Source organism: Neoarius graeffei, chromosome 20, assembly GCF_027579695.1.
Source record: "Neoarius graeffei isolate fNeoGra1 chromosome 20, fNeoGra1.pri, whole genome shotgun sequence".
Taxonomy (NCBI): domain Eukaryota; kingdom Metazoa; phylum Chordata; class Actinopteri; order Siluriformes; family Ariidae; genus Neoarius; species Neoarius graeffei.
The window spans coordinates 50,070,471-50,095,347 of NC_083588.1; the positions used below are offsets into that span (position 1 = coordinate 50,070,471).

The 24,877-nt window shown below is 41.4% G+C and overlaps 1 protein-coding gene across 3 annotated transcripts in view; it reads left to right on the forward strand.

Annotated features, from left to right (window-relative positions):
* Positions 1–24,877, forward strand: part of crhr1 (corticotropin releasing hormone receptor 1) — a 389,999-nt gene that overhangs the window by 255,344 nt on the left and 109,778 nt on the right. For all 3 annotated transcript variants that reach the window (XR_009650889.1, XM_060901899.1, XM_060901900.1), the window contains exon 6: positions 10,014–10,120. Coding sequence is in view for 2 of the 3 variants with exons in the window: in XM_060901899.1 (XP_060757882.1) it covers positions 10,014–10,120 (107 nt within the window). In the remaining variant the exon portion in view is untranslated. The remainder of the gene's footprint in view (positions 1–10,013; positions 10,121–24,877) is intronic.

Genomic DNA, 24,877 nt, shown 5'->3' on the forward strand with positions numbered 1-24,877 from the left:
GCAGACACCCCCCCGAGGCCCCACCCCCGCCTATTGTCAACTGTGCTCAGCAAATTCACCCCCTCAGACGTGCCTGTCTAACTAGACACAGAAACTTAAATAATGACAGTGGCCCAATTAGAAATACTATTGAACAATAAAACTTTATATCCATCAACACCTATTTAATCGAGACAAAGCAATGGTGAAATAGGCAACTGCATGGTGAAAAAATCCATCAGACATCACGGTTAACAAGTCTGGTTAACTAAAGTTTGGCCTCAAGAAGCCTTTGAATGAGTGAGTCAATGAACAACATGTCAAGAACATAACCGAGGCCTACAACAGTTTCTTTAGTATTCAGAACAAGAATCCAGGCGACTTTTAACTTGTGAAAACAAAGAGCGATAACAAAGAAAGAAAAATATCTTGCTTCTCAGAAATAAATCTCAAAATGTTCGGCTATGTGAAACATTTCATCCTTTCACACACGTAATGTCCCAAACAGCAGTGGCACACAGCTTTGCGCATTCAGTTTGACAGCCATGGGTCAACTTACAAGGGCACTTTCCTACTTTTCTGGAAAGCGAAGTCATTAATTAAATCATTGAACTCAAGCTGGCGTAGCGTGTGAAGACATGGTGGACAGTGATCATATAGACAATGACGGGTGATTTATGCGACAGGACAAGGTGGGCTTCCTTACGGGTGGCGAAATGCATCAAAAATGTTATCAATATGATCAAAACTTCTGAAAATATCGTTTCATATTTTCCGATCTCGCTACCTCCGAGGCCCCCTAGTGGCCGAGGCCCTGGGCAGCTGCCCATGAAGCCCATTATGATAACGCGTCCTTGGACACACCTACCCATTCTATGTTTTTTCTTTATTTTATTAATTAAAAGACACTTCATGTCTTGAAGTAATGATGGATGTCGTTGCTCTTTACTTAGTTGATCGGTTCTTGACATAATATGGCTTACTACAGTTGTGGAATAGGTAGGGTGACCACCTGCTCATAAGCCCAAGGGGGGGCAAGGGGTATGTTTTTGAGGGACAATGTGGGACGCCGCCCCCAATGCGCCGCGCCGGCCGCTGGAAGACTCACAGATAGTGGTTTACCCATTTCTAGCACATACTACCTTACATGGTATATCAATAATACCCTATTCTGCTGTTATTGGTGATGTATGGTCATGAACAGGCCACCAAATGTGGGTTTTTTTTCATAAACATTCATAATATTTTGACCATTCAATGACTTGACAGACACACTTCCACTTATGATTTACTGAAGCTACTCAATTTTATTTATTTTCCATTACAATTTATTCACTTTAAATCAATCATAATATAATATTGAGTCTGAGGCTTTGCAGTGCATCAGTACAGCAGGAATAGTGACAAGTCTCCATTTAGTTTTCAGTGGATTAACAGGAATTGTAGTGGCTCAGCACCACAGAAACAGTAGAAAAAGTCTCTTAACTCACAACCGCAGTCACTTTGTCAGCTAGAGAGTCGTTTTTAGGTCGGAGGAAAGCATCCATAGATTTAGACGTTTCTTTCTGTTGCACACGTTTCTTGTGAGTCTCCGCGAGCCTGTGTCGTTTCACATCGTATTCCCCGCCATGGAACTAAGATCCATGCATGCATGTCCGATTGAGAAAGATGTTTTGCAAAGGTCAAAGAAAGCCCTCTCGGTATCCCCCTCAACCCCTTTCAGCCACAAATATTCATTTTCCCACTCTTTCCTGTACATACACCTTCTCTTTTTAACTGGAGGTGGCGGTGCCTCACCTGCCATCTCCCCGGTACCTTTCTCCATTTTTTAATATGAAAGCAATGCATGCGTTGCACCTGCGTCCCTCGTCACTGTCTGTGCACGTGAGTGCGGTGTCATGGCAACAACAAAAAGTTGACAACAACCAGTCAGTTGTGAGGGGTGTGTGGTTTTGTTCTACAGTCTATAGTGGCGACGGCGGTGTGCTGAAATGTCAAGTAATATTCGTTTGGCTGCCTGGGTGGCCCGGGGAGAGCGACATCCCCCTCAGCAAGCATCGATTATGCGGGACACGTTCTGAATTTGCGGGACGCATAAATTCGGCTTCAAATGCTGTACGCGCACGCACTATGCGGGACAGGTGGTCACCCTAGGAATAGGGCTATTTACTGTCTTTTTTTATTATTTACTGTTCTATTTTAAATGCTTTAAGAAGGCAAGAAATTGCACTAATTAACATTTGATGAGGCACCTGTTAATCGAAAAGCATTCCAGGTGACTACCTCATGAAGCTGGTTAAGATAATGCCAACAGTGTGCAAAGCATCATCAAGGTAAACGCTGGCTACTTTGAAGAATATAAAATATGAAACACGTTTTTGTTTACCACATAATTCCAGATATGTTCCACAGTGGCAAACTATTAGAGCTGGGACTTGAGCTCAGCCAAACTTAGCCAGACACCAAAAAAACAACAGGGCAAAGGATTTTGCAAGGGATTAGCGGCAGGCTGCCAGGTCGCTCCGTTGTGTGTAGCTGTCAATGTTGATTTTAAAAATAACTAAGTAAATTACAAAGGGAAATGAATACTTAAGTCTGGGTGAAAAATACTGTAGCGAGCGTGCAGCGTGGAAGAAGATTCCGGAGACAGAAATCTTAGTTTTTCGGTCATTAGCCTGCGCTACTTGCTCTCGATACCGCTGGCTTGACCGCTTTATTAGCATTCGCTAGCACTACTGATGAATGCTATACCGACTGGAAGGTGACTTCACTGCTGCGCTGATGGCGCCGACTCGCATTTAAGCTCGCGTTGGCCTTCGAGAAGGCCGAGGGCGATACATTTTTGGTCCCTCCCACTATAAATCAAAATCTGATTGGTTAATTCATCTGTCACTTCCGACATAAACATACACTGCCATGGCCTTCTGTCCCGGCAATGAAGCCCTAACCAATGAGTGAGCCAGCTCTAAACTCTTTTCAGCCTAGAGACGACAAACAAAAAAATCTCACTGGATAACTCGATTTTAATATTTTCTGAAGCAAATTTGATAGAAAATGAGTCCGAATTAGAAGAGAATAATTATAATGAAGGGGCGGCACGGTGGTGTAGTGGTTAGTGCTGTTGCCTCACAGCAAGAAGGTCCGGGTTCGAGCCCCGTGGCCGGCAAGGGCCTTTCTGTGCGGAGTTTGTATATTCTCCCCGTGTCCGCGTGGGTTTCCTCCGGGTGCTCCGGTTTCCCCCACAGTCCAAAGACATGCAGGTTAGGTTAACTGGTGACTCTAAATTGACCGTAGGTGTGAATGTGAGTGTGAATGGTTGTCTGTGTCTACGTGTCGGCCCTGTGATGACCTGGCGACTTGTCCAAGGTGTACCCCGCCTTTCGCCCGTAGTCAGCTGGGATAGGCTCCAGCTTGCCTGCGACCCTGTAGAACAGGATAAAGCGGCTAGAGATAATGAGATGAGATAATTATTAGCGGTTATTGTTAATCAGGGCTTTGAACCGGTTCAAGGAACGAAAACGAAAACCGGGAACTTTTTCTATTTCACATGGAACAGAAACGAAACCAGAAACTTTATTATTTTTTATGTTCCGGAACAGAAACGCTTATTAAAAATAATGGTAACCGGTTAATACCGGTTTTTATTTCGTTCCTCAAAGTTTCCGTAGCCTACAAATAAAGTCATTCTTCTCCTGCGCAAGTTTCTATGACCCGCTGGGGTTCACTTCCTGTGTGACGTTCGCTGACTGAATGGAGAGAGCGGGAGGGTGGACTACTATCACGTCTCCACATCTTAAATAAGAGGTAAATATTGCAGTCTATCGTTATTCAAAAACGTCAATTTCAAACACGATATCAATATATTTGTCCACGTTAATGAGAGGCTCACGAACATTAAATGACGTTAACCTCTGTTAGCCTATCAATGCATAGGGCCTGACTAGCCTTTGGTAACACACTAAACGAATTATCTTTCATTTTTGGCACTTTTTCTGTTTGTGTAGATGGGAAGACATACTGAGAATCCAAATCGCCAACATTTGAAATAATAATTGTTTTGAATTATTTCTTGTCTTATTTAATGAAGGTTGTAATAGAATTAGCCTACATTTGGCTTAAGCTGGATGAGACAGAGACATAATTTTATAGCCATTTGTTAAACAGCTGACAGGGAACGTAATTAACCGTTCCGGGAACGAAATTTTTTTGTTCTAACCGGTTCGGGAACGTCTATTTAATGGTGGAACCCAAAACCGGAAACGTTAAAATTCCGTTTCTGTTCGGAACGAACAAATAGGAAAAAAATTCTGGTTCAAAGCCCTGTTGTTAATACAAAGCTACTGAAAAAAGGACAGATTCAGCAGCATACAAAATGTGGGGCATACAGGGTATACAGGTTAATCAGGGTTAGTATATATATGAGAGTTTTTTTCTTTGTTGTTTGTTTTTTGTAAAGGCTTTACCCCGTTTAAAACAAAACAAAAAACAAACAACAAAGAAAAAAACTCTCATATATACTAACCCTGATTAACCTGTATACCCTGTATGCCCCCACATTTTGTATGCTGCTGAATCTGTCCTTTTTTCAGTAGCTTTGTATAAACAATAACCGCTAAATGTAATGCAATGTTATGTAAGGTGATCGCCTAGGCATTCTCATTGTGAAAAGTAAGTCACATGTACATGGACTGGCATTTAATGTTGTATTTGTTCCTTTCTATTTGTTTTTTGTCTGTTCATATTCTTTTGGGGGGAGTAAAGTCAGTTTAAAAATGCCGTTAAATGCATAGGCCTATAGGCCAAGTTTAATGACCTTGAGGTTATCAGAGGTCATATGTCGTTTTACAAATGAAAAATGAATTCAGCACCCAAACATTTCACAAACAAGGCCATTTGCTAACTTCATTAATCATTTTAGTACATTTCATTCCTTAGAAAGCTGAGAAACTGGGTTCAGCTGAGACGTTTACAGGCCCAAAGTTCAATGACCTCTAGAGATCAACAGAGGTCAGATAGAGCTCGGCATATTGCAGATTTGAATTCGGCACACCCAAATTGACAAAATAAGACTGTTTGCCGACTTTGTCTCAAAAATGCCTTTGGGTGTCACAATTCTGGATTCTGGTACCAGTCTATGACGGTTCCCCTCTGATGTGCGATGTGTTATTTCATAGCTTTGATGTCTTCAGTATTGTTCTACAATGTAGAAAATAGTCACAATGCAAAAAACTTGTGAATGAGTAGGGGTGTATAAACTTTTGACTGGTACTGTATATTTCTGACTTCAGCTTTTTGTCTGTGATTAAAGCTAAGGTTTTTGGGGGGTTTTTTTTCAGAATGGGTTATTTTCCGAAAGCTTTCATGATTTTTTTTTTCTAGTCATCAAATTGCTAGTCGTGCTGCTATTTTTTTACTTTAACCAGTCGCCAATTTATTGACCATTTACAGAGATAGCTGTTTCCACACAATCCAACACTAGCTTTCAGGTCTGAAGGCACCATCATGCCACACACACAGTCTAAAAACACCAGCAGGGTCCACCTCAGAGATCTGCTTTATTGCGAGAGCCATAGGAAATGGGTGACGTATTTGTGCAGCAGGAGTTCACAGCCTGGAGGCACATGAAGGGGGCACTGGCCCCTGTGTCTCCCACACGCACATGCAAACCTGCTCATTACGTGATCGGCATATGCTTCCTTGGATCCAAGAATGTCATTTGTGCAGGGCAACAGGGCAGATGATAAGCGAGTTCATTTTCCGTGATACAAAACATGTGCCCGCAAATAAATTTGAGAGTTTAAAAACACCATGATTCAACTAAATGTCAGGTTTTAAAAACAATGGGAGACACCTTTTGCATAAAATCCAGCTGGCCAAAAATCAGAAGTTGCTTACAATCTGTTTACAAGCCTGTGTATCATGATCTCCATCCAGCAGACCTTCGGTTTTGACATTTTTAATGGTGTGTTTGGGTCTGTTGTGTATTTTGTGTATTCAGGCTGCAATAATATGACAGAATAGGCAGCCTTGATAACGGATAACATGACCACTATACAGCTAAGTTTTATTTAACTCTATGTGCATCATGGTTTGAAAAACAACAACAAATACAGTGTGGCTCATCCACTATTGCTGGAGATATCTGCGAAAATGCCATGTTGTTCCGAGAAAGTAAAAAACCAAATCCATATTTTTTTCTAATATTATTTTCTCTAGGCGGCACGGTGGTGTAGTGGTTAGCGCTGTCGCCTCACAGCAAGAAGGTCCGGGTTCGAGCCCCGGGGCCGGCGAGGGCCTTTCTGTGTGAAGTTTGCATGTTCTCCCCGTGTCCGCGTGGGTTTCCTCCGGGTGCTCCGGTTTCCCCCACAGTCCAAAGACATGCAGGTTAGGTTAACTGGTGACTCTAAATTGACCGTAGGTGTGAATGTGAGTGTGAATGGTTGTCTGTGTCTATGTGTCAGCCCTGTGATGACCTGGCGACTTGTCCAGGGTGTACCCCGCCTTTCGCCCGTAGTCAGCTGGGATAGGCTCCAGCTTGCCTGCGACCCTGTAGAACAGGATAAAGCGGCTAGAGATAATGAGATGAGATGAGATTATTTTCTCCTTACATGTTGACAAATGGTAATCTGTACAGTTATGTATGTATGTACACTAACCTCTGTAAAAACCTTTAGCATAAAGTTCAGGCATGCCATTTCTATTTGCACAAAACTGAGAAATCATGGGTATGACCTTCGGTCCAATTGTAATGCCTGGTTTAATTGTAAATAATCTTGCTTCCGAGGGTCTCAGACTGTTAAGAGTAGTGAAAAGTGGCTGCGCTGAATCAGAAAAGACACACACACTAATTCCCAATTGTGTAATAAGGAATTGCAGTTGATGTAGAGCACATAAAGAGCATTATGCTGTTTTTTTTTATTTTATCTTAAATATTATCGTGGGGCGGCACGGTGGTGTAGTGGTTAGCACTGTCGCCTCACAGCAAGAAGGTTCTGGGTTCGAGCCCAGCGGCCGATGAGGGCCTTTCTGTGTGGAGTTTGCATGTTCTCCCCGTGTCTGCGTGGGTTTCCTCCGGGTGCTCCGGTTTCCCCCACAGTCCAAAGACATGCAGGTTCGGTTAACTGGTGGCTCTAAATTGACCGTAGGTGTGAATGTGAGTGTGAATGGTTGTTTGTCTCTATGTGTCAGCCCTGTGATGATCTGGCGACTTGTCCAGAGTGTACCCCGCCTCTCACCCATAGTCAGCTGGGATAGGATCCAGCTTGCCCGTAACCCTGCACAGGATAAGTGGCTACAGATCATGGATGGATGGATATTATTAGTAACCATATAGCATACATTAATAATCATAGCTACAATATTTAACAGTTATTCCACGAAATCGAGTCGTACATGAGCTGATAGCTGACGAGGCGCATGTCACTGAGTTGGCTATAAGCCATGTACAGCGAGATTGAGTGGATTAATTGTTTTATTCTATCCACATTCACTAGATTTTGAGAAGCCGAACATTTTTATTTTTTGAAAATTTGATAATTAAAAACTTTACACAAAACGTCCAACAAAATCATTTCCGCTTAGAATGTAAACAAGCCGGCAAAATGACAGTAACGATTTGTGAAAAATGCTATAATAAGAATAATTCTTGAAAAATAAAAAAAGATATGTTCTTCCCATCAAATACGTTTATTCCATATTTTGTTGCTTTTTAAAAAAATTTTTGGAGGTGGGGCGGCACGGTGGTGTAGTGGTTAGCGCTGTCGCCTCACAGCAAGAAGGTCCGGGTTCGAGCCCCGTGGCCGGCGAGGGCCTTTCTGTGCGGAGTTTGCATGTTCTCCCCGTGTCGGCGTGGGTTTCCTCCGGGTGCTCCGGTTTCCCCCACAGTCCAAAGACATGCAGGTTAGGCTAACTGGTGACTCTAAATTGACCGTAGGTGTGAATGTGAGTGTGAATGGTTGTCTGTGTCTATGTATCAGCCCTGTGATGACCTGGCGACTTGTCCAGGGTGTACCCCGCCTTTCACCCGTAGTCAGCTGGGATAGGCTCCAGCTTGCCTGCGACCCTGTAGAACAGGATAAAGCGGCTACAGATAATGAGAGAGAGAGATGAGATTTTTTTGGGTTTTATTTTCGAGTAGAGTTTTTATTTCATCCTCGATTGGTTCAGCAACATGCTCCGCCATTTTCTTCTTCTTCTTTAGGGTTTTTTGGTAGTTGGCAAACCAACTTAAAGGTCCATTCCTGTCACTGACTGGGCTGGAGTGTGGAACAGGAGCTATTTCTTTTTATACTTGATTACAAAGTGATATATCTGACTTGATGCGCTCTGCCATTTTGTTTTTCTCTACTCATGGTATATGAGCTGATATCCTAATAGTAGAGTAGCCAATCAGAGCGCACGATTGCTTATATCCAGTGAACGTGGAGAGAATAACTAGCTACATATACACTGTATACAATATTGAAAAGGGTGATTATTCTGTGTGTTCCTCTCCACATGTGCATAACAGACTTTAAGATCTGCTGAAGATCTTTTGCTAGTACATAATTATGTTTAATTGCATTCATATTTTCCATCCTACCCTCAACGAGCAATGTGGAATACACAGTATGATAATTTAATAGAGATTTTCTTCAGGGACATCAATGAGATTAATGTGGATGGCTACACACACACACACACACACACACACACACACACACACACACACACACACACACAAAACCACATAAAGATGGCTGTGGATGTTCTTCCTTGGATAGCCTCAGGACTGCTATTGCGATGAACAGTTTTGGCTCATCAATGAACAGTCGACAACTTCAACAAAATAGACTTCATGTTAAAATTATAATGAATTCAGACATGACTCTGAGGCGCCTACTCATAAGTTGCTCATTAGCTGATAAGTCCCAAGGTGTCACGGTTTCTCCCTCATGTCGTCTCAGGGAGTTTTTCCTTGCCACCATCACCTCCGGCTTGCTCATAAGGGATACATTTATAAGTTTAAAATATATATCTGGAGTTCATATACAGTACTGTGCAGAAGTCTGAGGCACATGGAAAGAAATGGTGTAGACCAAAAATGGCTTAAAAAATAATGAAGTGACGTTTCAACATTAAAAAAAAAAAAATACTATAAGCAGTAAGCCATAATACATGAAACAAAGTCAATATTCATCTCATCTCATTATCTCTAGCCGCTTTATCCTTCTACAGGGTCGCAGGCAAGCTGGAGCCTATCCCAGCTGACTACGGGCGAAAGGCGAGGTACACCCTGGACAAGTCGCCAGGTCATTACAGGGCTGACACATAGACACAGACAACCATTCACACTCACATTCACACCTACGGTCAATTTAGAGTCACCAGTTAACCTAACCTGCATGTCTTTGGACTGTGGGGGAAACCGGAGCACCCGGAGGAAACCCACGCGGACACGGGGAGAACATGCAAACTCCGCACAGAAAGGCCCTCGCCGGCCACGGGGCTCGAACCCGGACCTTCTTGCTGTGAGGCGACAGCGCTAACCACTACACCACCGTGCCGCCCTCGCTTCTTCATTTTGCACCAAAACCCAGTAGCCTTCATTATTTTTTCTTTTTTAATCTGAAAAGTGCTCTCTTATAGAATATGCTGCTCAGATACAAACACTTTTTCTCCTCTAACATTTAATTTTGTGCTGGAAAACAAACGTTTGGACTCTAAAATGTTTTTGGACTGACTCCATAATGTAGAAGTCATCGAACAGAAATCTGTAACAAAGTTTGGAATAAAAAAATACGGTGCCTAAGACTTTTGCACAGTACTGTATATCGAGAATATCTTTAGAATATTAAAGAATGTTCTTTTTTTTTTTGTGACTTGTGATCTTTTTTGAAATCCTCGTTGCCGTAAGTCAAATGTATTCTTTATTTTATTCTCAGGGTATGAAAACTTTTGCATCTGACTGTATGAAACTATGGACTATTACTGCCTGGTTCAAACTGGAAATATTTCTAATACATATTTTTTTAATCCTTGCCCTTATTCTTTAGAAAAAGAGCAAGCTGCACTACCAGATTGCCGTGATTATAAACTACCTAGGCCACTGCATCTCTCTCGGAGCCCTGCTGGTTGCCTTCATTCTCTTTCTGAGGCTGAGGTGAGTTTAAACCTTGCTCATTGTTTATCCTGAAACGTAATACAGCGCGTCTAATTAGTTTTTGTCTGAAACGTCTTCTTAATTCAGGCACTGCATATAAGGTTAGCAGATTTTAATGAGATGTTCACATTGTTAAAATATTAATTATTACCTCACAACATATGTACTACAAGTAGTAGCATAGGGAGAAGTGCTCAGGTTCACTGCAGGAGATCTGAGGGTTTGAATTTTGCTGCACACTAATTACTCAAGTGTGGGAAAGTGTCAAGGATAAAAAAAATAATGAAATTGGGACAAGAGATCCAGAGCAAGCAAATCAGAACAGGTGAGAGAATTTGGTTTTACAGAAATCTTTGGCTGGACAGAAATCTCACATTAAAACTGAAAAGATTGGACATTTAAATCTGCCGTGGTGAACCGTTACTATTAGAGCTGGGACTTGAGCTCAGCCAAAACTTAGCCAGACACCAATAAAGCAACAGGGCAAAGGATTTTGCAAGGGATTAGCGAGAGGCTGCCAGGTCGCTCCGTTGTGTGTAGCTGTCGATGTTGATTTTAAAAGTAACTTAGTAAATTCCATAGGCAAATGAATACTTAAGTCTGAGTGAACAATACTGTAGCGAGCATGCAGCGTGGAAGAAGAGTCTGGAGACAGAAATCTTAGGTGGGGTTTACATTAGACCGTATCAGCGGATCATCAGATTAACGTTTTTAAAAACGATTAGCGTGCACACAGCAACGCCAATACACGATTCGCGTGCACACAGCAACGCTAATACACGGATACACTAATCACATGACTAATTAGACGGCACGTAAGTTGAAATGTGTAAATGTGTAAATTTCTCCTCAGCGGCTCGGCTCCGCAGGCATCCTGCGCTCCAAATCACTCCGCCCTGAACAGCGAGTGCCCTCTGGAGGGTGTGCACTCCGGCCCTGCGCAGCTCACAGAGCGCGCGAGTGAAGTGCACGAGCAGTGATTCAGGACTGAGCCGCTGTGTGTGTGATCCCAGTGCATATCGGGCATGCGCGTCACTTACCACTTGCAAGTGGAAGGATGGCAAGCCTAAAGACAATCATAACTACACAATGGGCAGTATTTGCATCAGTATTTGCAGTATTTTCATACTTTTATACTATTTAATGAAAGGTGATACAAGGCGGAAGTCCGCGCCGTTTTTCAGCAGTCGCGTCACATGACCAACGCCAGCAAATCAGGAAGGTGGCTGTCACAGTGACGTTGTCCAACGACGACGTCAGCTAGAGCTCAGCACAGCGTATCCGCGTATTCTCAATGTTTACACAGCACCGGACCAGACACGAACTGGGTTGAATACGTGGGCCCTGTCAGATTCCCGTTTCCCGGCGTTTTAATGTGAACAGACAGTGCATCCGCGAAGAAAACGAGACAGATACGGTCTAATGTAAACTTGGCCTTAGTTTCTCGGTCGTTAGCCTGTGCTACTTGTTCTCCATAGCACTGGCTTGACCACTTTATTAGCATTCGCTAACACTACTGATGAACGCTACACCGGCTGGAAGGTGACTTCACTGCTGCGCTGACTACCAGTTAAACTCGTGTTGGCCTTCGAGAAGGCCGAGGGTGATACATTTTTGGTCCCTCCCACTGTAAATCAAAATCTGATTGGTTAATTCATCTGTCACTTCCGACATAAACATACACTACCATGGTCTTCTGTCTCGGCAATGAAGTCCTAACCAATGAGTGAGCCAGCTCTAAACTCTTCTCAACCTAGAGACAATAAACAAAAAATCTTATTGGATAACTCGATTTTAATGTTTTCAGGACAGTAACCCTTTCATTTCTGAAGCTAATTTGATAGAAGATGAGGTCAAATTAGAATTGGAGGAGAATAATTACAACAAAATTATGAAAGAATGAAAGAAATTAAATATAACATTTGAAATGCTGATATGTTTGGGCTTTCTCTGAAGGCATAGAAGGCCCTGACAGTTCCCGTCTGTTTAAAGGAGAACTGAAGGCAAATTTTTTATCATCAAAATTCTATTTATCTCATTTTATTAAATATAGGAATGCATTTTTGATCGCTATTTTGTCACTGCTATAGCAAGTTATGAGTGTTTGAAATACGCTCTGTAATATATCAGTCCATATGTCAAAGCAACAGCCGTAAACGAGATTCGTTGAGACCTGTGCGAGACATCGTAGGACGGAAGTAAAACGTACAGTCAAAATCAAAGTGACCAACATCTGCCAACGTTGTCAAAAGACGTGCACGCCCTCTTTCGAATGCTGATGTAATCAAGCCGGAAGTTTTGTTTGTTTTGATTGCAATCAGGAAAGTTTGAAAAAAGTAGGCAGTAATCGTCATTTAAACTCGTTTTTGTGCAATATTTCGTTTGGAAAACAGTTTTCAAAATGGCGGCACTGACGCCTGGCTGACACTTCACGTTTCGAAGTCTCGTGAAGATCGCCGTGGACCAAACGAACTAAATTCAACATGGCTAAAAACCGAATAGGCCGATAAGTATAATATTTAAGTGGAATTAGTTGCCAGTACAAGTCACGATATAAGCTTACTAAAACCGAAAATGTAATTGAATAACACGCTAATTAAGAAATAAAGCAAGTTTAAAAATGACTTCAGTTCTCCTTTAAATGTTACTCAGTTTCTCTATAAACGAGGAATGTAACTCGGTGCCATTTGCTTCAAATATCTGTTTCTATCTTTTCTCTTTTTAAATTAAATACCTCTGCCCCAAGAAACACTGTAAAACACTGTTAAAAAACCACCTCATAGGTAGAAATGGCATCAGTATGTGTATCATTTCTGACTCTGACAGTTCCTCAGCCTCGGCTACATCACTCGAGTTCATAATTGGTCACAAATACGACTCAATTTCATGGAATAACTGTTAAATAAATAACGTACAAGACTTGGAAAAGTAGCTCTGACCTACAGCAAGCATATATACTGTGTTATGCTATGCATATACAGTATGCCTTCATTATGTTTTCTTTTTGAATCTGAAAAGTGCTCTCTTATGTAATATGCTGCTCAGATACAAGCTTTTTTTTTTCTCTAACATTTAATTTTGTGCTGGAAAACAAACATTTGAACTCTAAAAATGTTTTTGTACTGACTCGATAATGTAGAAGTCATAAAATAGAAATCCGTAACAAAGTTTGTATGAAAATAAATGGGGTGCGGAAGACTTTCGCACAGTACTGCACTTCTATGTGGCAAATCTCCTCTAATTTTTAATGATCATGATTTTCATTTTTAATGACCAGACAAGGTTTTTCCAAGAAGTTTTTATTTGTTTGTTGGTATTGTTTATTTGTTGGATACAACAATTATTGTTCATTCTTTTTTGCCTGACCATATACAAGTATACTGAAAGTGAGTGCAATTGAATTCACTTGCAATAATGAGCGTAAAATAATAATCTTTGAAACCATGATATCATAAACAGATCTGGTTTTCTGCAGTGAATGTTCTCTTGCTTGACTGACTAAAAAAAGTATCCCATATTTTGTATATACAGTGGTGCTTGAAAGTTTGTGAACCCTTTAGAATTTTCTATATTTCTGCATAAATATGACCGAAAACATCATCAGATTTTCACATAAGTCCTAAAAGTAGATAAAGAGAACTCAGTTAAACAAATGAGACAAAAATATTCTACTTGATCATTTATTTATTGAGGAAAATGAGCCAATATTATATATCTGTGAGTGGCAAAAGTATGTGAACCTTTGCTTTCAGTATCTGGTGTGACCCCCTTGTGCAGCAATAACTGCAACTAAACATTTGCAGTAACTGTTGATCAGTCCTGCACACCGGCTTGGAGGAATTTTAGCCCATTCCTCCATACAGAACAGCTTCAACTCTGGGATGTTGGTGGATTTCCTCACATGAACTGCTCGCTTCAGGTCCTTCCACAACATTTCGATTGGATTAAGGTCAGGACTTTGACTTGGCCATTCCAAAACATTAACTTTGTTCTTCTTTAACCATTCTTTGGTAGAATGACTTCTGTGCTTAGGGTCGTTGTCTTGCTGCATGACCCACCTTCTCTTGAGGTTCAGTTCATGGACAGATGTCCTGACATTTTCCTTTAGAATTCACTGGTATAATTCAGAATTTATTGTTCCATCAATGATGGCAAGCCGTCCTGGCCCAGATGCAGCAAAACAGGCCTAAACCATGATACTATCACCACCATGTTTCACAGATGGGATAAGGTCATTATGCTGGAATGCAGTGTTTTCCTTTCTTCAGACATAACGCTTCTCATTTAAATCAAAAAGTTCTATTTTGGTCTCATCCATCCACAAAACATTTTTTCAATAGCCTACAGGCTTGTCCACATGATCTTTAGCAAACTGCAGATGAGCAGCAATGTTCTTTTTGGAGAGCAGTGGCTTTCTCCTTGCAACCCTGCCATGCATACCATTGTTGTTCTGTGTTCTCCTGATGGTGAACTCATGAACATTAACATTAGCCAATGTGAGAGAGGCCTTCCGTTGCTTAGAAGTTACCCTGGGGTCCTTTGTGACCTTGCTGACTATTACACGCCTTGCTCTTGGAGTGATCTTTGTTGGTCGACCACTCCTGGGGAGGGTAACGATGGTCTTGAATTCCCTCTATTTGTACACAATCTGTCTGACTGTGGATTGGTGGAGTCCAAACTCTTTAGAGATGGTTTTGTAACCTTTTCCAGCCTGATGAGCATCAACAATGCTTTTTCTGAGGTCCTCAGAAATCTCCTTTGTTCGTGCCATGATACACTTCCACAAACATGTGTTGTGAAAATCAGACTTTGATAGATCCCTGTTCTTTAAATAAAACAGGGTGCCCACTCACACCTGATTGTCATCCCATTGATTGAAAACACCTGACTCTAATTTCACCTTCAAATTAACTGCTAATCCTAGAGGTTCACATACTTTTGCCACTCACAGATATGTAATATTGGATCATTTTCCTCAATAAATAAATGAGCAAGTATAATATTTTTGTCTCATTAGTTTAACTGGGTTCTCTTTATCTACATTTAGGACTTGTGTGAAACTCTGATGATATTTTAGGTCATGTTTTATGCAGAAATATAGAAAATTCTAAAGGGTTCACAAACTTTCAAGCACCACTGTAGCATTATATAGTATGTCTCATATGTGCATGGTTTAGGGTTATTCATCTTGAATTATCGTGTACTACAGTGTTTGCACAGTCATATCCTCACAGCAGTATGCTGAATCTCACACATGCAGTCAGAATAAGGAGAATGAAATCAATGAAATTCGCTTTTATACCGCTACCGTGGCAGTCGGATGAAGAAGCATGGGCTTCACCTCCACACCAGGGCTGAAGTGTGCCGGCTGTGGGAGTTTAAGATGTTTCTGCAGGCGTGAAGCAAGGGGAATTGGAGCTGGGCAAATGCCAGCGTTCTTGCTCTTGCTCAGGCATTGAAGTGTGAAAAAGAGGCTGAAGACCCAGTGAGCGTTTCAGTGAAAACTGACCTCACATAGCCTCGGGTCAAGACTGCGGTGACAAGGAGCTGTCTCCGTCCAGTGTTTCATCTCCTAGTTTGTGACAAGCAGGTTGGTTCACGTCATACTGAGGTGGCTTCGTGTGCGTGGTGTGAAAGAGAGCACAACTGGAAATGGGGTAAATATAGCTCAGCAATTTAGGAATAAAAAGGCCGGTTAATAATGATAAACTTTACTTAAAGATGGAGCCAATTTAGCACCGCTAATCTTACATTGGGCCATCTGAAAGGTTTTGTCCTTTTATTCTGGTTAAGGGTGCATGACGATCCTTGTGAGAAATATATTTGAATACATTATACACAAAAGATAAAGTAATAAATATGGAAGTACGTTATAAAGGAATGTGCAGGATTTAATTTCCAACTTAATCAGATGAAAGGTTTGTACGAATCGCAGTGAACAAGGCCTATGTGTTGACATTGTTTTGTTTCATGCAAATCAAGACAGAAGAAAAGCTCAATTTTTAAAAAAGGTAGCTTTTGTTACTCTTTCGATTACGTTCATTATGTCTTATATTAAATATAGTTAGTTTTTGTTTTTTTCTTTTTTATCAGACATCTAATTTTTGGGTTTGTTTACCTGACATGTTTCGACGTACAACTTCCGTCTTCCTCAGAGTGTCACCGGATGTTATTGGTGACGCATCTAGACAGTAGAAGGCGTGACCGACCTGTCAAACCAGACAGGAAGTCTGCTTCCTGTCTGGTTTGACAGGTCGGTCACACCTTCTACTGTCTAGATGCGTCACCAATAACATCCGGTGACACTCTGAGGAAGACGGAAGTTGTACGTCGAAACATGTCAGGTAAACAAACCCAAAAATTAGATGTCTGATAAAAAAGAAAAAAACAAAAACTAACTATAGCTTTTGTTACATTGATACTTCGCAATATTTAGCTGATTCATTGATTTCCAAAAAAAAAAAACAAGAGAGCAACGAAGCATCATAACTCCATCAGTCTCAATGGTAATGCTATCAAGAAGGTTTATCTAAAAGGTCTGTAAATCTGATGTTCAAGTTTCTCACAAGGTTAATTAAAAGTTATTATTCTATCCACATTCACTGGATATGAGCAATTGCGTGCTCTGATTGGCTACTCTACTACTAGGCTATCAGCTTATATCCTGTGAGTAGAGAAAAACAAAATGGCGGCACATGTTGCTGAACCAACTGAAGATGAAATAAAAACTCTACCCGAAAACAAAGCCCCAAAACAGAAAAAAAACAACAAAATATGGAATAAAAGTATTTGAGGGTAAGAACATATCTTTTTTTTTCCAAGAATTATTATTATAGCATTTTTCCCAAGTTGCTACTGCAGGGCTTTCCTCAGAAACAAATATCAGAGTAGTGCTTACTGATGTGGAGCCTGGCATGGAGGGCCCCAAAGGCTGCTCAGGGGGGTCCGGAGGCATGCTCCCCTCGAAAATTTTGAAATTAAAGACTTCAAATGGTGCATTCTGATGGCGTCTGGGTCTGATTTAGACACAATTCAACATTATTAAATGGGAACCGAAGTAATTTTTAAACTTGCTTTATTTCTTAATTAACGTCTTATTTCAATTACGTTTTCGGTTTTAGTAATCTTATATCGTGACTCGTATTAGCCACTAATTGCAATTAAATATTATACTTATCGGCCTATTCAGTTTTTAGCCATGTTGAATTTAGTTCGTTTGGTCCACGGCAGGCGTCGCTTATCCGCGCGATCTTCACGAGACTTGTGCGAGACTTCGAAACGTGAAGTGTCAGCCAGGTGTCAGTGCCACCATTTTGAAAACTGTTTTCCAAACGAAATATTGCAGAAAAACGAGTCTAAATGACAATTACTGCCTACTTTTTTCAAACTTTCCTGATTGCTATCAAAACAAACAAAACTTCCGGCTTGATTACGTCAGCATTCGAAAGACGGCGCGCGCATCTTTTGACAACGTTGGCAGATGTCGGTCACTTTGATTTCCGCTGTACGTTTTACTTCCGTCCTACGATGTCTCGCACAGGTCTCAACGAATCTCGTTTACGGCCATCGCTTTGACATATGGACTGAGATATTACAGAGCATATTTCAAACACTCATAACTTGCTATAGCAGTGACAAAATAGCGATCAAAAATGCATTCCGATATTTAATAAAATGAGATAAATGGAATTTTGATAATAAAACATTTGCCTTCAGTTCTCCTTTAAATTTGCTGGTTTTTACCTTGTCAAAGATGCAAGGGGTGAATTTTAAAGGGAAAAATTAGATTTGAAATGAAAACACTTCATAGCATGCCTCTTCATTTTCCAATTCCAGGATGCCAGGAACAGAATCAAAATCAAATCACACAACAGCGCCATCTCGTGGCCAGCGCCTAGGGTGTGGTTTTATGTGTGGTTATGAATGGCAGTCTGTGCATGCAGCGAAACCCTTTATTTTCACTTCTGAGTTGAGTACCAGGATAGTTTAGACCTATATATTACAATATCTTCCTATTTCTATAGTTATTACTCATTTTCAGAGGGGAATAGAAGATATTTAGGTGTGGAAAGTACTCTGCATTGTTCAATTTATGGTATTTATTTATTTATTTATTTATTTATTTGGTGTGCAGGTGACAAGGCGGCACTGATGCCCACGCTTTGGGGAAAGCCCTGAACTGTTATTTCGCCAGTTTGTTTACATTCTAAGCAGAAATTATTTTGTCGGACGTTTGGTATAAAAGTTTTTATTTATCGAATTTGCAAAAAATAAAAATGCACTTAGCCCTGTGATGACCTGGCGACTTGTCCAGGGTGTACCCCGCCTTTCGCCCGTAGTCAGCTGGGATAGGCTCCAGCTTGCCTGCGACCCTGTAGAAGGATAAAGCGGCTAGAGATAATGAATGAATGAATGAATGAAAAATGCGCTTTTCTCAAGATCCAGTGAACGTGCATAGAATAAAACAGTGATTCCACTCAATCTCGTCATACGTGCCTCATTGGCTATCAGCTCATGTACGACTCGATTTCGTGGAATAACTGTTAATTATGGTTATTTTACCACTCCCTGTGTCCGATCCAAGGAGGTCCTCTGTCCTGGTATTTGTGGCCTTGCTGACGTAGATAGCTGCACTATGGGGAAAGAGGCAGCAGACCTTGGAGCACATGGTCACTATGCGAGACCCTGGCGCTCTGCCAACTTCCTGCCACACACCATGTGGACACAGACCTCTATCTCCAAGAAAGCCACAGTATGAGGTGCTGCCAGTACATCTGCGCATCGTTTGGGTAGCAGGATGCCATTTTATAAGCGTTCCAATGCCGCAGGGACTGCACAAAGCAGAGAGGATGCTCGAAAATAGGCCTCCTGCAGAGCACACAAACCGAACTGTCTTACACACACACACACACACACACACACACACACGCCCCTGTGCATTTACTGTATTATATCAACGTCATCCATTTTCTTTTCTCTGCATAAACAACCTGGAGTTGATTAAGCTAAAAATTGGACAGTGGGTTTTTTGGGAGGTTTTTTTTTTTTTCAGAATATATTATTTATGGAAGGACAGTGCTCAAGCCAAAAGAAAGCTGAATCACAACAGTGATGAAACCTGAGTAATAACGGCCAGGTCTGGAACAGACAGCTTCAGTAATGAACTTCCTTTAATGTAGACAAATGCTACTGGGCTGAGGAAAGGAATGAGGAAGATTTTTTTTTCTTCTTTCAATTCAGAAACAGAAAAGTACTGAATCCTGTCAATAGAATTTGGTGGAAACGTCATTACTGGTCATTATTTTTCGATACCAATCGTCAGCTATACAGAATATGTACACTATATGACCAAAAGTTTGTGGACACCTGACCATCACACCCATACGTGCTTGTTGAACATCCCATTCCAGATTTTGTCCTGCTATTATGTTATATTATAATAACCTCCACTCTTCTGGGAAGGCTTTCCACAAGATTTTGGAGCCTGGCTACAGGGATTTGTCCACAAGAGTGCATCATGAATGAAATCAGGCACTGATGTCGTGTGAGGAGGCCTGGGGTGCAGTCAGTATTCTGGTTCATCCCGAAGGTGTTGAGATCAGAGTGTGTAGGCTGCTCAAGGTTCTCCTGTCCAACCTTGGAAAACCATGGACCTTCATGTGCACACTAGCATTGTCATGGTGGAACAGGTTTGGGTTCCTTAGAGCGTGTATAGCATTTTTTTTCTGGCATAAAAGTACTAGCAGGGTGCTGGAGAGCGCTTCAGCCTAGCGCTTCATCAAAAAAGCACTCTCACACTGTGCATCGGTTTTATTTCTTTGACAACAACAATTTTGAAACGTCAACACTCTAACTGCTGTGTGATTACTTGCATGAAAAGGAGTGACAGTGATGTGATGACACCAGCACTTTTATGAGCAGTTCAGAGATTTTCAGCTCAAAATGCTGTGAAAAATGACACCGGGTGCAGCACTTTTTCCCCTAGGTAAGTGCATGCAGAGACATGCTCTCTCTCTCTCTCTCTCTCTCTCTCTCTCTCTCTCTCTCTCTCTCACTCTTGCTCTCTGCATTGGAAACAGTTGCACTCAAAAAACATTACGTGGACATACACCCTTAGTTCCAGTGAATGGAAGCCTTAATGCTACAGCATGCAAACACATCCTTGACAATTGTGTGCTTCTAACTTTGTGGCAACAGTTTGGGGAAACCTCACATATGGATGTGATGGTCAGGTGTCCACAAACTTTAGGCCATATAATGTATTTGCACTTGGGTGAAAATAGCATCAACCACATTTTATAATTGTTTGTCCCCTTAAAGTGCCTCTCCAACGGATTTTTCATGTTGCCATGCTCCATCTGCATCACTAGCCACGAACAAGCGCGATGTGCTATAAAAGCGATTAAGACTTGTACGCTGCTTGTATGGACATGTATATTAGTCTTTTTCACAGCTCAGAGTCAAGTTTATTTGTATAGCGCTTTTAAAGGAGAACTGAAGGCAAATTTTTTATTATCAAAATTCCATTTCTCTCATTTTATTAAATATCGGAATGCATTTTTGATCGCTATTTTGTCCCTGCTATAGCAAGTTATGAGTGTTTGAAATATGCTCTGTAATATATCAGTCCATATGTCAAAGCGATGGCCGTAAACGAGATTCGCTGAGACCTGTGCGAAACATCGTAGGACAGAAGTAAAACGTACAGTGGAAATCAAAGTGACCAATATCTGCCAACGTTGTCAAAAGACACGCGCGCCCTCTTTCGAATGCTGACATAATCAAGTCGGAAGTTGTGTTTGTTTTGATAGCAATCAGGAAAGTTTGAAAAAAGTAGGCAGTAATCATCATTTAAACTCGTTTTTGTGCAAAATTTCGTTTGGAAAACAGTTTTCAAAATGGTGGCGCTGACACCTGGCTGACACTTCACGTTTCGAAGTCTCACACAAATCTTGTGAGGATCGCGTGGATAAGCGACGCCTGCTGTGGACCAAACGAACTAAATTCAACATGGCTAAAAGCCAAATAGGCTGATAAGTACAATATTGAATTGCAATTAGTTGCCAATACGAGTCACAGTATAAGGTTACTAAAACCGAAAACATAATTTAATAACATGTTAATTAAGAAATTGGGCGGCACGGTGGTGTAGTGGTTAGCGCTGTCGCCTCACAGCAAGAAGGTCCTGGGTTCGAGCCCCGGGGCCGGTGAGGGCCTTTCTGTGTGGAGTTTGCATGTTCTCCCCGTGTCCGCGTGGGTTTCCTCCGGGTGCTCCGGTTTCCCCCACAGTCCAAAGACATGCAGGTTAGGTTAACTGGTGACTCTAAATTGACCGTAGGTGTGATTGTGAGTGTGAATGGTTGTCTGTGTCTATGTGTCAGCCCTGTGATGACCTGGCGACTTGTCCAGGGTGTACCCCGCCTTTCGCCTGTAGTCAGCTGGGATAGGCTCCAGCTTGCCTGCGACCCTGTAGAAGGATAAAGCGGCTAGAGATAATGAGATGAATGAGATGAATTAAGAAATAAAGCAAGTTTAAAAATGACTTCAGTTTCCCTTTAACAACAGACATTGTCGCGAAGCAGCTTTGCAGGAAATTAAAGCCTTCCAGCATGAGCTAATCATGTTTATCCCTAATTTATCCCCGATGAGCAAGCCTGTGGCGATGGTGGCAAGGAAAAACTCCCTCAGACAACATGAGGAAGAAACCTCAGAAGGAACCAGATTCAAAAGGGAACCCATTCTCATCTGGATGATAACAGATAGCATGATCATAAATAATTTGCTTCTATAACTGTGTCCTGTATAGAGTAGTCACAAAGTATAACTGAAACCCGGAAATTCATTATAGTTTTAACATGAAGTCTGTTTTGTTGAAGTTATAAACTGATGGAAACTTGAGTGCAAATCTATTCATGGCAACTGCAGTCCTAAAGTTAGCATGTCGTCTGTAGTCCTCAGGCATAGATGCATTACTGTAAGTGTCCAGAGTGTCTTCTAAGTGTGACTTTCGACTGTCCATATGGGGCCGTCCTCTACAGGAGTGATGTGATGAAACTCCAGCCAGAAGTAGGGCATCAGGATGAATCAGGCAGGTCCGAGGAGCAGAAGAGGTCAGCATCACTGGTGTCTCAGGATCGACATGTAACTCAACAGAGAGGGACAGACAGAGGGAAGAGAAGGAGGGGGACAGATTGTTAGGTATGCCCAATGCCACTTAAAGAGTAAGAAAAGTATACTTTTTGCACTGAGTGAAAGCAGGGACTCCGGCAAGACTAACTATGACAGCATCACTAAAAGGAAGAGCCAGAAGGTAACACAGACATGAGGGAGCCCTGGGACATAAAACAGCCAGCCACAATGCTGTCAATAAACCCGAGTGAACGAGTGAGAGTGGGGGGGGGACAACATCTATACATCCCAGTTTACAGAAAGTCTCTTTAGATTAATCCACTCCTTCTATAATAATAACTTAGACATGCCCTGTGTCCAAAATCGCTCACTTGTTCACTTCTCCCTATATAGGGAATTACTATATAGAGGACTATATAGTACTATATATACTATATAGTCATTAATGTCGCACAATTAAAACGTGCCAGATCAGTCGGCTGGTGGGTTTTCAAAATAATAACTACGTGCATGTATTTTTGTGATAAACACATACATATTATACTGAGCGTATTTCCCACATGAATCAATACAAAGTACCTGCATCTTTCAGTTCTTTTAAATCAAGGCTGAATACTTTCTTCTTTGCCGCTGCCTTTTATTAAATCAAATTTGAGACTTTTAATTTGATTTCTTTCAGCATGACCGCAATGCATGATGGGATATATTGCTTTGGTTAGTGACCATCGGTTGTACACTACTTTTCGTGATGCATTGTGGGATACTTTGTGTGCACTGTGTAGGGTGTAAATAATCCTCACTAAGGTTTCAGACAGCACTACAAAATGGCGTCCCCACTATATAGTGCCCTATATAGTGAGTAGGGAGCGATTTCGGACAGTCATGGACTTGTTGGGTGGACACTAGTGTCAGTACTTTGTAACTGGTATTGTGCTTTGCAGTTCCTTGGAAACATGACAAACAGCATTTTTTTTTGCCTTATCAACTTAAAGGAGGAGGAAAAAATAATCAACATCAGGGAGGCAACAGTAATTCCTCTTTGCATTGGTTTACAGCATGCATTTGAGTGAACTGTCATTCCTCACTCATATAATATTATATTACATTATGTGATAAAAGTCACATGTTGTTAATGTTTACTTCAACAGAACAGATGTGTAAATGAATTTGGTGAGTTGAGCCAGCTGGATCTGCTCGTGCCATAGTGACAGCTGAAAAGCAGCTCTGTGGGCACTGGCTCTGACTTTTCCTCCCAGTGCCAACATTAACATTTCAACAACTCATCTGTCAGAACCCGCATATAAAAAGAAAAGTCAGTTTTGTTTCATATGCCAAAGCCGATTTGTTGTCCACTGCCCAAACCAGGAAATAATTAAAGTTCTAAATGCGAAAACACATATTTTGTTGAGTACAGCAAAAAATAGCTGCAGCAGGGTGCATGACAAATATGTTTTGATGTAATTCATACCACTTAGCTTCGGCCTGACTCAGCTTTACACAATATTACATGCAATTAATCACCCCTTTACTGGGAAAAAGGTGAAAATTGATTGTCATAGGAACTCCATTTCATGGTGGACATTCAGGTTAATCGTTTGGTGTTAATACTCTGAGTGGTTTCAGCAGTAATTTAGGACAGGCACATGCCCAGATTTCCACTAGGGAGAAGTTATAGGCTATGAGAGCTTAACTTCATCCATATCCTTGCCAGCGTATCTCTGTTAGGAATTTGAAATGCCCCTGAAATGGATCCATGAGGATTTCTGGCACAGTGACACTTACCCTTGCTTTATTTTGATCTGTCAGTGTTTTTTTTTTTTTTGAGACAGTCAGTCATGGCTTTCGGTAATCATCTGTGTAGAGTTTCACATCTTTTTGTAGGGCTGTAGAACTCAAGTCGGGTCTCAAGGTGTTTTCTGTAAACACCTTGAGACCTGACTTGGTGTTGTCTAGGACTTCTGAATTATTGTTATTTGTACTTTGACTTGTCTGGTATTGGGCATTGGCCTAATTTTATATATATATATATATATATATATATATATATATATATATATATATATATATATATATATATATACACAGTACTGTGCAGACGTCTGAGGCACATGGAAAGAAATGCTGTAGACCAAAAATGGCTTAAAAAATAATGAAGTGACGTTTCAACATCTCATCATCTCTAGCCGCTTTATCCTTCTACAGGGTCGCAGGCAAGCTGGAGCCTATCCCAGCTGACTACGGACAAAAGGCGGGGTACACCCTGGACAAGTCACCAGGTCATCACAGGGCTGACACATAGGCCCAATCCCAATTCTAATTTCTACCCCTACCCCTACCCCTTCCCCTTGGCCCTTCCCCTTGAAACTGAGCTACAAGGGATAGGGCTTGAAATTCAACCCCTACGTATTGGGATAGCCCTTCAACGATCGCATACGTCATCACGTACCTCCGTCAGCGTTTACGTTAGCAAAACGCGACCAAATGCGTCATTGGCTGCGACCAGCCGCTACAGTCAGAGCCAGAGGCAGAACCAGAAATCTCTGCTGGCAGGGTGTGATTTGTTAACTAACACCACTGAATGGGATATCTTTGGCGCTTCGTGCACCACATCCGACAGAATGAGGTGCC